At 35.9% G+C, this 12,791-nt stretch overlaps 1 protein-coding gene across 2 annotated transcripts in view; it reads right to left on the bottom strand.

The window, feature by feature from the left end:
• GABBR2 (gamma-aminobutyric acid type B receptor subunit 2) overlaps positions 1 to 12,791 on the bottom strand; it is a 479,128-nt gene that overhangs the window by 277,924 nt on the left and 188,413 nt on the right. For both annotated transcript variants that reach the window (XM_032180769.1, XM_032180770.1), the window contains exon 3: positions 1,097 to 1,267. In XM_032180769.1, the coding sequence (XP_032036660.1) occupies positions 1,097 to 1,267 (171 nt within the window). The remainder of the gene's footprint in view (positions 1 to 1,096; positions 1,268 to 12,791) is intronic.

Here is a 12,791-nt window from a genome sequence, read left to right as displayed (position 1 = left end):
TCTCTTCTGGGTAATTCTAAACAGATAATCTGTTCAAGTATCTTTCCAGGAATTTATTTTAGGCTGAGTGGTCTATAATTCTATAATTCCCTGGGTCTTTGTGTGCTTTTTGGAACGACAGGCACACTGATCTCTCCCTCCCCCTGCAATACTCTTACTTGTCATCTTTGAATTCTCAAAGATCTCTAAGATTTATTAAGTACTCCATTTGTGACAGAGAATTTGAAAATATCTGACTCATCCAAGCAGACGCTAACCTGTTCTTACCCCTCTTCACTGGTTTTAATTATATTAGTCTTCAGATCACAGCCAGCCTTTTTTAATGAATGATAAGGAAGACAAAAACAACCATGAAACTGGCATCCATCTATTAGTTTTGCCTGTCAGTTAATTGGCCAACTCGTTCCCTGGTCTTGCTCTAATGAATTACTTATAGGATGTTTTCTTTTAACCGTTCTGTTGTTAATGCCATGCTTAAGGCAATTGTCCCATACTTCCTTTCAATTTCTATGAGCAAAATGTTGCTCAGGGTGAAACTCAGAGGATTTGGAGAGTGCATAATACTTGATCTTAACAGTTCTGGGGGTTGCGGTCATTTCCGTCACAGTAAGCTCTTACAACTCCTTCAACCATACATTTAGCAGATTTTGTCCCTCAGTATTTCAGACTGACACTTCCAATAAATCAGAGCGTGAGAGGAAAAACAAGATGAAATTAGATTTAGTCTCTCTTTTAACTCAACCAATGTCAAGTTAGAAACCTCCTTCAAAATCACACACTTAGGCAAGTCAAAGCATATACAGAATCCTTTACTACAAAACAAATATTATTTTTTGCATTTGGGTGTAATGATCTTGGTATAAAAAAAAGTCAAGGGAAAGGATGAATAGTTTATAACCATAGCTAGTCAAATAAGCCCCAGAAGGGAAATAAGTGTATTTGGTACAGCAAATACAGCCTAGTAAGACAAAACCAAACAAGACTGAAGCAGTTCATCTGTTTCTTTTTATTTAATTGCTATTAATGGAGGAACCAGCTCCTTGGAAGTCTGATATTAGTAGCTCTCTTTGTGCACTGGAAATTATGCAAATCTTACCTCAGAGAATCTTTGTACATCCTGGGTCAAAGTTCCTACTCTCTTCCACTGATAATACTTGAGTAACTTCAAAATTGCTGGATTTACTGCATTATCAGATGGCACTGTCCGGAAGAAATAAGGATATTTTTTCTTATCAGCCAACTCTGGGGTTGTTGCTGCAAATGAAAGCTGAAAAACAGAACAAAACAAAACAGAAATGACAACAAAGAAATGAAAGTCACCATGAGTCATCTAGCAGCCAGAAGAAAAATTTTGCTCTACTCAGTGCAATAAGACACAATCCTCTAGTAGCACCTCTTTCTATCATCAGGTAATAAAACAGCCCCAGGTACCAGAAAGAAAGGGAATAATTATGACAGCCAAGACTGCAGCACAGAAGTTTGCCTGGCTCCCATTTTCCTTCAGTGAAGAAGCCCCCTGTGACCTGAGTAATCAAAAGGGGCCCAGTGGCTAATTCTACGTATCTGAAAACACCAGGATTGGAATGTAGTTGGAGAATGTTCATACTGAAAGAAAAGAGGAAACCTGTCAACACACACACACAAAAACAAGAACAAACAAACAAACAAAACCATCACTTCACTGAATTCCCAATTATTTTGGGCACTGAATGTCCAAGTTAAAGGTAGTTTTTTTTTTTTGTTTTTTTTTTGGTGTGTGTGTGTGTGTATGTGAATAATTTTCAGGCAGTGTATGGAATACTTGAATATTCATTTTCTTAAAATGCTCTAATTCCAAAGATACGTATGGTTATTTCCTCCAATATTTTTAAAGCTACTAGAATTGTGTTTCTCAAGCTTTTTTTTCAGTCATGCATAACAATTGAGGGTTTTTTAAAGTACCAATTTAATGCAAATTGGTTTGACTGCAGAAAAATATGATCCCTAATACAGTTATATTAAATCTTTCAAACTCAATAAAGAGTCAAAAAGTGAAGGTGAATTCAAGCCTATGTAAGTACATCCAACCACAGTATTAAGCTTATACTTTCTTCAGTCAAGATTTTTGTATATTTGTGCTAGAAACCTTCATTTGAAATTCAGAATAGGCAGATTTGCTTTGAAATAACAGAGCTGTTTCTTCGTGTTTGTAAAATCTGCATTTTGGCTGGAAGGGGAGGAGTCTATTCTCTGATTTTACACTGACAAAGAGCTTATTGCATTGCTAAAAGCTCTTAAGCCTGAATAAAATTTATTTTCCTAATTACAAACCCTGAAATCCAAACAAGTTAAAGTGTGCATAATTTTAAAGTTCACACTCTACTCACAAAGAGGAGATGCTTTCTCTTCAACGGTTAGCAGCTAGAGGAGACTTTTAAGACTGCCATGCAAGTCTAATGTAAAATATATTTAATGTAGCAATTGCTCTGTTGTTAGATTTCATGAAGAAAGTACACTATGAGGTACTGTCATATTGTGATCTTGATTTTTGTGGTGGTTTTACCGTGCTGGGCAGCTAAACCCCACAACCGCTCTCTCACTCCCCCTCCTTTAGATGAGGAGGGGGAGAAGTAAAGCAAAGAACAACTCACGGGTTGAGATAAGGATAATTTAATTAAAGGGAAATAATTATAATAATTAAATAAAGACTACCATGAACTAAACAATTTAACTAAGGGGAAATAAAAAGGGAAAGGGGAAAAGGGAGGGGAAAAGGAAAAATAAAAAGAAGGGAGGAAAACAAACAAACAAAATGAATGAAGGCTATATGGAAGTGCAGAGGAAAGAAATTACTCTCTACTTCCCACAAATGAGCGATGACTGACCACGTCCTTGAAGCAAGGCCTCAACGCACACAGCCGGTGTTCGAGAGGAAGACCAACGTTTCCCAACAAGAGCCCACCCCTCCCATCTTCTTCCTGTTTCCACCTTTTATTGCTGAGTGTGACACCACATGGTATGGAATATCCCTTTGATTGGTTTAGGTCAGCTGCCCTAGTGATGTTTCTCTCCTCACTTTTTGCCCACCCCCTAGGAGGGTTAGAGAAAGGCCCAATGCTGTGCCACTGCTGCTCAGCAGTAGACACAACACTGGTGTGATAACACTGCTGTTCCAGCTACAAGTACAGAGTACGGCACTGTATGGGCTGCTGCTGGGAAAGTTAACGTTCCAGCCAGACCCAGTACAATTTTTCAAACCTGTACTGGTTGGCTCACTTAGCACTTCATAACATCTAGTAATCAGCAACGAGTTTGCAAAGAGCTAATTTCAAGTGAGAAAGAATGAAGGTCTGCTAGGTGGAACCATCCAGCTTTTGTGTCTAGCCTTGTAGTGCTGAACATCAAGTAGACACTGCATAATGAAAGTGGAAAAAAAAGAAAACTGTGACTAAAAAAGAAAAAAAAAAAGATAAATAAAAGAGAAAATTTGACTTTGAAACTTTGACTAGAAATCCAGCATGAAGAGGAATGCTTCTCAGCAGCCTGTCTGTTTCAGCCGGTTACTGCAAAGGACTTGCTTTTCAAATTATTGTGGTTTTGGATTGAATGTAATTTGATTGATCTTTAAGGAAAAGAAGTAAAAAACAAGGCTGAAATCACAGTAGTGACAAGCAACATAGGCAAGGTTCACAGATGGAACAGTAAATTTTCTGATCAAAAGTACAGAAAGCCTTAGTAATGGGGAGTATCTTTATAGCTGTGAGCTGGCTTTAGGGGAAAGATCTGTGAAACAGGCAAGCAAAATCAGAACCATCCTTTGACATTCTAGTGACTCAAATAAAATGCCTAAATTATGATCCTAATTGTCCAAATTACCTTAGGAAACAATTAAGTGAAACATTACCTCTTGTCATTGACTAAAGAAAGATGAAGATTCAAAACTTAGATTTCTCAGCTTTGTAAAACTATGTGAGGTGAATCCAGGTTTATGTGTAATACTACTGACATTTAAATTACAAGAAATTCACCTTTTCATTTTCTTTTTCATGACAGGTTTTATTAAAATCTAAAATGGGAAAATTTCATGCTTAAATAAGTCTTGGAACATTGGATACGTTCAGAAGCCTTTCTTTCACGCATCCCATATGCCATGGTTGGTCACATTCTGCATCGCTTTGCCATTTTAATAAGACATCTATTAGAGATGGACAAATAACCTGAAACAGTTATGTCAGTCCATATTTTTTTCCCTTTCTCACAGAAAGTCAGTCAGTGAAAATATTTAACTTCTCACAAAATCATCCCTCTGAGAGTTTGGGAACATGCAATGAACTTAACCCAGCAGTCTCCAGAACTTAATGGTCTGCATTGAAAAGGACAAAGAAGGAAAAAGAAGAAACAAAATCACTATATGTTTTACAAAGTTGTAATGAAAAGCTCATGTTAATAAATAAATTGATACAAAACAGACTTACTGGAAAAGCATGTGATAATAGTGTATTTATATAGAAACACTGACAAAAATTAAATCTGTGTGATATAACACAAGTAAGACCAAAACACAGTCCACCCATAAGCATTGTGATGGCACAGGCCTTGTTTACTGAACATAAATCCTCCGTATTTTAGGGCAAAATTTGTTTATTCATGAGCAATTAAAAATTGAACCTATTGAAAGGCAACCTTTTCAGTTTCTTTACTTCTTCATTCTACAGGACAGAAAGCCATACAAATCTAATTCTGTTTTCTGTTACTGGAATTTCTTTTTATAACCTTTAGTTATTTACCCAAAAGTCTGGGTAAATAGCAATCCTACTGCTCATATAACTTTTTGCAAATCACAAAGGTACTATTTTTTACATTCCTGTATTTTCAGAGTACACAAAAAAAAATTGTTACAGATGTCACGTAGCTGCTCCTCTACATAGAAGAAAAGTGGGAATCAAAAAACTTACATGCAGGATTATAACTCAGCAATAAATATCTGTGGGGTGTATGATGTACAATTTCACAGGGGATTGTTTTATATAAGATGTTGTCCAAAAGGGAAACTTCAAGAAGGGGTGAAAGGCTGAAAAAAACTTTTTTTTTTTTTTCAAATTTCAAATGCAAGACACACTATATATACCAGGTGATACATCAAAAATGAGTGTATGTGAATATGCAAAGAGGTGCATATGTAGATATATAGAAAAAAAACTATAATGTAAGTACTTAATATATATCAGTTTGAATATTATTAGAAAAACTGAAGCTACTTTTCAGGTCATCCCTGGGAAACCTTTCTTTACAAAATCTGCTTACAGTTTGAAACAATTTTGCAAGCAACTGCTTGAGAACTTGAAATGAAAGGAAGCATATACCCTATGAGTCAGTGTGAGATTTCAGAGACGAAACAGTTTAAAACTTTTAAATGGAAGAGATGATAACATTTACCATTCAACTAAGGATATTAACTATAGTTCAAACTGAGAAGCAAATAGACCAAGATATTGAAAAATAAATGCTTATTTCTTCATAAAAACAAAACAAAACAAACAAACAAAAAAACCCACAAACATAATTTAGTAAAAGTTTTGCTGCCTTAATATCACATTTTAGTCTACGTAAATTCTCAAATGAAAGACTTTATTAACAGCTGCAATGCACTATTTCTGACTCTTTTAAATGAGTTGTACTGTTAATACCCTAGAAATCATTCTTGTTGGGAATAAGTATGAAAGGAACCAGCATAAAATGACTTTCAAGTCTGTCATCTGAAGTTGATGTACTAATACAATGCTTTGCTTTCTGTGGTATTCTCCCTGTAATGTACCATACAGAAGACAGGGGAGCAAAAGACCAGCTAACTAGAGAGGTACGTATGGGGAGACTGCAAACCAGTATTTCAGATGAAGTCTCAATCTCGCTGAAGTCAGTGCCAAAACTTTCACCAAATTCCTTTAAATCCAATTTTCAGGTCTCTGAATACCTGAAAATCAGGTTTACTTAGTGTGATTTAATGATACTGCTGTAATTGCAACTTTTTGATTTATTGATCCTGTCATATTACAGTTGCCTACACTCAGATCTGAGGCAATGCAGATTCTTCTGTTTGAAAAAAAAAAACACAGCTGCCCAAGAGCAGTTGTGCTTCATTACTAACAGTGGAGAAACAGAGCAGAAAGACAGGCTAATAGCTTTATCTCACTCCGTTAATAGAAAGGAAGCAGTGAATAACAGTTCTGGAATGAGTTCAAAGCAAAAGAGTTCAGGAATCAGTGTGAAATAGAAAACGAACAAAACATTAAAGGTAATGCAGAAAGCACCCGTTAGCACTGTGTGAGCATCTTATACTAATGAGTTTTGAGGCCACAAAATGTAGGATTTTTCTTATATGATAAATAAATAAATAATTAATATTGGAAATAACCCAAAATTGAAAACCCCATGAGACAAACTCTGCTTTCACAGAAAAACAAAACAAAACAAAACAAACAAACACACACACACATATATATAATTAATATAATTATTCCACAGAATTCAAGGGAATTTCTTTGGCTTCTTGCTGCAGGTGAAAGTAGGATTTGATAATGTGACAATAGGAGAGGATACAATGTGGTACCAAATGAGAGAAGCTTCAGCCTAATACGACAGATGGCTAGGTTAAAGAATTTGATCTGGGGTACTTTGCTGAAAAACTGAAAATTATATCAAGTATTTTATTAAGAAGGTGCTGGGGTCAGGCATATGTTTTGGTAAAATAAATTTTCTCCAGAAAGATGGTACTTTCTGGAACAAGAAACATTTTATTTGAAAATCCATACAGTTTTGTGGAAGAGTTTTGGCCAACAGTAGATACAGTGAGACAGGGAGAAAAAAAGTTAAAACTAAGTGTAGAAAGGAACAATTCTGCACTAGAGGAGCACAAGCTAGCTTTGTAACCCTTTATCAGTCTGAAATGAAGCATGATGGATTAAGTCAAGAACATCAATCTAAAGCACTATCAAGTTAAAGCAAGCATGTTCCTTTTTTTGGGGAAGAATGCATTCCCTTAAGGAAAGTCAATACAAAAGCAGGAATGTTAAGAGGATAAGCTCTAGCATTCATTTAAGAAAATGGGATGCAACACTAATGAAGTCAATGGGAAATACCAGGAGTTATGTAAGACAGAAGGGATATTAAAGAGCTGAAACAAAATTAGAAAAGAAAACAACACTATATACAGAGCGTATGTATTATTTATAGAAGTCTGGACATTGGAAACTGGAAGACTGAAGCAACCCTGCAGTCCCAAGAATTCTAGAAGGAAAGGAAGATGCCAGATAAGGGAAGCTATTTTCTGATGTTTGGCTGTTTTACAATCTCAGGGAAGAATTTATGCTAAAAATTTGTGACTGTACTAGTGTATAGATGTCTGGGAAAAATAAGAGTGCAAAACTAGCCCATGCTCTGCACTTTTAGGGTAAGCAGTCACCCTAACCAAGGGTCTGCAAAAGATCCGTTAAGTGACACATTTATTTACAAGGGCTGTATTACCTAAAGGAAATCAATAGCAAAAACCCTTAGCAAAGTTGTTGTTTGTACATAAAGGCAGAACACAAAACTTCACTCTCTTAAAGCAAAGAGGGGCCAGCAGAGCAGAGTGGCTGAACAGCAGCACCTCCCATCACAAATTCCCCAGCAGCTCGAGGGCGACCCCTGCCTTCTGGCGAGGGTTGCCAGAAAGTCTGGTTTTGACAATCCCAAGCTCAGAACAAGGTGTCACTCTGACCACTTGCCTCTCCAAAGAAGGCTCTGAAACATCTGAAACATAACTACACATTGAATGCATGCAGTACTGTATACTAGAAAAAAAAATGCCCTAGGTAACAGGGCAATCTCCCTTTAATAAAACATCGTCTGCTAAAACAACTGATTCATACTTGCATTTAGAAAATTGGGTTATTGAACACCAGAGAGATTAGCTTAATTTTGCTAGGATTCTGCACTGTGGTTTATGTAAGTGTTTTATTAATGATCCCTAGAAATTTAAATTTGCCCCTGTTGCTGAAAAACAAGTCTTGATGGAGAGTTTTATATATGCACATACATATATAAACACTTAAGTGGCAGATACTGCCTGTATTATGCTGATAAATCAACATTGCCAAACAGGATAAGTACTGTTGATTCAATTGGTCAGTGATAGCATTTATTATCATCATAACTAAAGATTGCATGTCATATTTGCTTAGTTAAGAAGCAGTATTCTCTGTGAACATGGAAAACACAAATAATTATTTCCAAAAAGAAGGCAGAATGTTAGAAAGCTCCACAGAAAATATTAATGCAATGGTATAGACTTGCACATGCAGCATCTTGTCATAAGAAAGTAATGTGGTCAAAACTTAGGAAGACAATAATTTGCAGCAATGCCTAATTGTGACATCATATACAACTCCACTGTGTGCCTTGTCAGGAGCTCTAAAGCTTTGACAAACCAGTGCCAGCAATAATAATACTTGAGTGTGGGCATGTGATGACTTGATGGTCCCAGGAGCTAGAAGGACCTGAATGGAAGTTAATGAAGAATTAAAAGATTTGCCTGCTGCAACACTTGAGACAGTACTAAGTGATGTCACATCAAGAATGAAACAATATGCTCTTAATTCAGAACCAGAGAATGGATTGAAGCCTAACCATTAAAATGCATTTTTATTGAACAGTAACTGATGAGTTAGTCATGTTTTGCAATAAATACTGAAAGACACAAAACATAAAGATCTAGGTTAAAAGTTAATTTAGTATTTAGAGATTAACATTAAGCCTACTATATAAGCCACTTTGCTCAGAAGTGCAGTCTCACTACTACCAAACAATCTTATTACTAGTCAAGTTATGTATAAAGTTTTAATACAACAACAGTACTTGGAATAAGAAACCAGAGATATATAATCAAAAGATAATCTTAAAAATTACATGATACCATGCAAAAAATGCACAAAATGCACCAGCTAATCAATTTTGATGAATGATTTGGAAGAAAGATATGTAGAAATAACACTGCAAAGTCACAGATGTATTTGGAGAATATTCCAACAGAAGCTAAGTACAGTGACTTCATTGGCTGAGGCATTGCACAAATCTTCAAAGCTGATGAAAGCAATACACAGTAATAAAGATGAAGAAACAATGATGATTTCTCTTGGCAATTTGCCTGCACAGACACTGGTGATGGGTGTCTATGGACAGAGAGTAAAGGAGCTGGATTGTAACTGAACCTAAGAATCAGAGTGGCAATCTTCCCTACCAGCTATGCTGAAATCCTGATCAGTGCACAGGTGATGCACTAACATAAGCAGACAGAAGAAAAAAGGAAAATAAAAAATATATATAATAAGAAGTGGTGCCTTATAGCACCTACAATTTTATTTGTAAGTACTCTTAAGTTTTTACCAGAATGAAGCTCTTGAGTCTCCATTGTACTTATATCCAGAAGGTTTTATGAGATTGTCATGAGACAAACTTCAGTGCTATAATGAATACAACTAATGAACAATAAAAAAAATGTTCTGTTAACTCTGTAAAGGCTTTCAGTATCACCTTTGAAAAAGCAAACTAGAAGCCTCAGGGAACCTCTATGATGGATCCCTAGCTGGTAAATGAGAAGGATGCCCCATCTAAATGGGAACATAAAAGCACACGTGGTATTAAACGCACTGGACAAGAATGGATCTTATGGATGAACATCCTTTCATCATCTAAAACATATTACCCATCTGATTAGCACTCCTGTTCCTTTTAAAGTCAGATGTTTTGCCAAACACTCCTGCCCAGTATCATCTGCTGTTACCTTCATTAATTCTGTGGCTGAAATTGCTTCCACTGACTGCCTCCTGGCACCTGGGAGTTTCCAGAAAAAGAACCTCCAGCTGGTCTCAAGGTTGGAAGACACCCGCCTGCATGCTGGTGACATTCCAGTGAACTAATCCAATCACAGTAAAATTGACATTCAGCTGCTTGCTGCTCTGGAGACATTTCAGGAAGCAATTCTGGCTACTGAACAAATCAATATTTTTGAGGATAGAAACTGGTTCACATATATATATATATATGCATATATATATATAAATATATATATATATAAAATCCATATGACTAGTAGTTCAACTGAAATACATTATAGGTTTATGGGAAAGAACCATTCAGTCATGTTTACTTCCAGCTTGTGTAGCCTGACATACACCCGGAATGACATGGTAGGAACTGATAATGTTTGAATGCAGAAAATCAGACCAGACGAAGTTTTATCTTTTGGTGTAAAGACTTGCTACTCCCATAAGTTTATAGATTATGTTAAAGTATAGCGATACAACTGAACCTCAAGTGAGGTGTTTTGTTTGTTAGTTTTTGGTTTTCTGTTTTTGTTTTGTTTGTTTGCTTTCATGTTTTAGTGGTCTTCAGGTAATGGAGAGACTGAACAAAAGCTGAAAACTGTAGCAGATCTGCCCCCTCCCCTCCCAGAAAAGAAGGAAAAAAATGGTCTAGACATTAACATTAGTACTTCACCTGCTTCTTAGATTGGAATATTAAAATTTCCCCCAACTGTTCACACCAGCATTTGCCTACATTTAAGAACTTCATAGAAGAACTAAGTTAAAGGAATTCCTTGAACAACATTTCAGATGAACAGAAAATAGTAGAGCTATTCAAAGAAGAATAAAGTTACAGATCAAATCCAAGTCCAAGTAATGGGATCCATTTTAAGTTCCAATAAATGCTACTTAATAAACCTAATAAATTCACTTCTGAGACACTTACTTCTGAGACATGCCAAGGAAGTACCTCATGGAGTTATGGAGAGGATCCTTCAATTCAATGGCTAACAGTGCAACCAGTCAAGTTGAAAGTGACTTTGTCATTTAAACACTGTTTCAGTTGCTAGCTGAACATGAAGCAGAATAATCATCTCAAACAGATTACCACATTCAGCATTAGTCTAACTTGATTCTTTCACTATTAATGGAAAATAAACAACTTTTACATTTTTCATTGCACATTTCTTCTGACCGTTCACCTGAAAAAATCTAGCACAGTTTGAAGCATATCTCAGAAAAGGGAATAAATCTGGCAATTATGGATTGCTTTTTCTCTAGAGAATATTTTCAGATTTATAGTAGACACAAATCATTTACAACTAACACAGGTGTTTTGTATACTGCTGGAGGTTGATCAGAGCATTTAAATCAAATGTCAGATCTACAGAGATTGCTGCAAAAACTGTTTAATTTCCAAACAGAATAAGAAACAAAATCTTTTAAGCGTTTTCATAAATGGAACTACATTGTGAGAGGGGGTTGTATTTTTGTCTGTCACACTCAGTTGCTTAGCAGTTGGCTACTGGCCTGGATTATACCAGAATTCCGCTTCAAATCCCTGCTCTGCTTCAATCACAGAATTGTTATTTATCCCAAATCATGCAAAGTCTCCTACACTCATACTCTATCTACCCAGCTTTCTTGTCTCCTAACTACAAGACGTTATCCTCAAAATTCACTGCAAAGCAACAACTTTGTAAAATATGTCACCTTTGACAAAACAGGCTATGCTGCAAAAATATATTGAAAATAAAAATAAAACAATGAACAAGCAAGCACAAAAAAGAAAAAAAAAAAAAAAAAAAAAAGATCCAGACCTATTCACAACAGCTTGTTCCTGGATGGCTGCCCAAAACTATTATCATTCTATTAGTATTGTTTGTTCGGCAGGCTTCATCCAGCTAACACATGTTAAAACTACATCTGTTCTGTCTACATTTGGACTTCAAATAAGATATTTGTTTTATAATTTTTCTCCTCTAAATGATGAAAAGTAGGGAAAAGTTTCCCCAGTTCAAAGATATCTTAATTGTGTAGTATGGGATGTCTGGATGTCTTTTCATGTAAACAAATCTACACTGCATTCTGTTAGAATCAGGTAGATGGACCATTGGTGAGATTTAAGATGAGAACTCCTAATTTCTTCTGGGGGACAGACACCTTAACACACTCCCAGTTCTGCTTTTTTTTTCTATTTTTTTCTTTTGTTGCTGCAAATACGGCATCTGAAGAAATCTGAAGAATCTGAAGAAATGTGAATCTGAAGACCACAATATTAATTCATGATTTACTGAAATCCCTAAAAATATCCTTTTTGCATAGCCCTAAGTCATGAATTAGCAGTTTGTTTATTCCTTCATTCTCTTGCTTCAAATCTAAGCAAAATATCCCATATTTTTCAAGCCAAAACAGGCAACATCCTCACTGTACAATGTAGAGAAAAATATGCTGTTTACTCTGTGTGGAGCAGCACAGCTCAGAGATACCTTATCAGGTCCTGGAAGCAATACCATAACAGTAATTCTGCACTCTGCTTGGACTAATTTGCCTTTTGTTTCAGGTCTGTAGCTTTTCTGATGTCTCAGCACTGCATGGTGCAGTCACAATCCACTAGAAATGCTCAGAGAAAAAAACAACATTGTTTGCTTTGAACTGTACCTTCTCTTATTATGGATGAAGAGGGGTTAACTCAAAGAGTTTGCTGGAGGTGTTGAAACAGAGACTGGTAAAAAATCAGGGAACTTTATTTGCCAACAACCATTGCCAGAAAAATTAGTACTGTTGCCAAGGAAAACGTTTCTTCCATGCCCAGAAGCAAGGTCATCCTGGCTTACATCGTCACTATAAGCCTTCAGCAGAAATGCCAATCACAATTATGATTATACTATATTTGGCATAAAAATGTCAAATGTACATTTGATCCCATTCTAAGTAATAACTAAGATTACACACTTGGTAATTTTCTTTATT

Source organism: Aythya fuligula, chromosome 2 (assembly GCF_009819795.1).
Source record: "Aythya fuligula isolate bAytFul2 chromosome 2, bAytFul2.pri, whole genome shotgun sequence".
Taxonomy (NCBI): domain Eukaryota; kingdom Metazoa; phylum Chordata; class Aves; order Anseriformes; family Anatidae; genus Aythya; species Aythya fuligula.
Note: the sequence above shows the minus strand (reverse complement) of the source record. Positions and strands in the feature narration are given on the sequence as shown.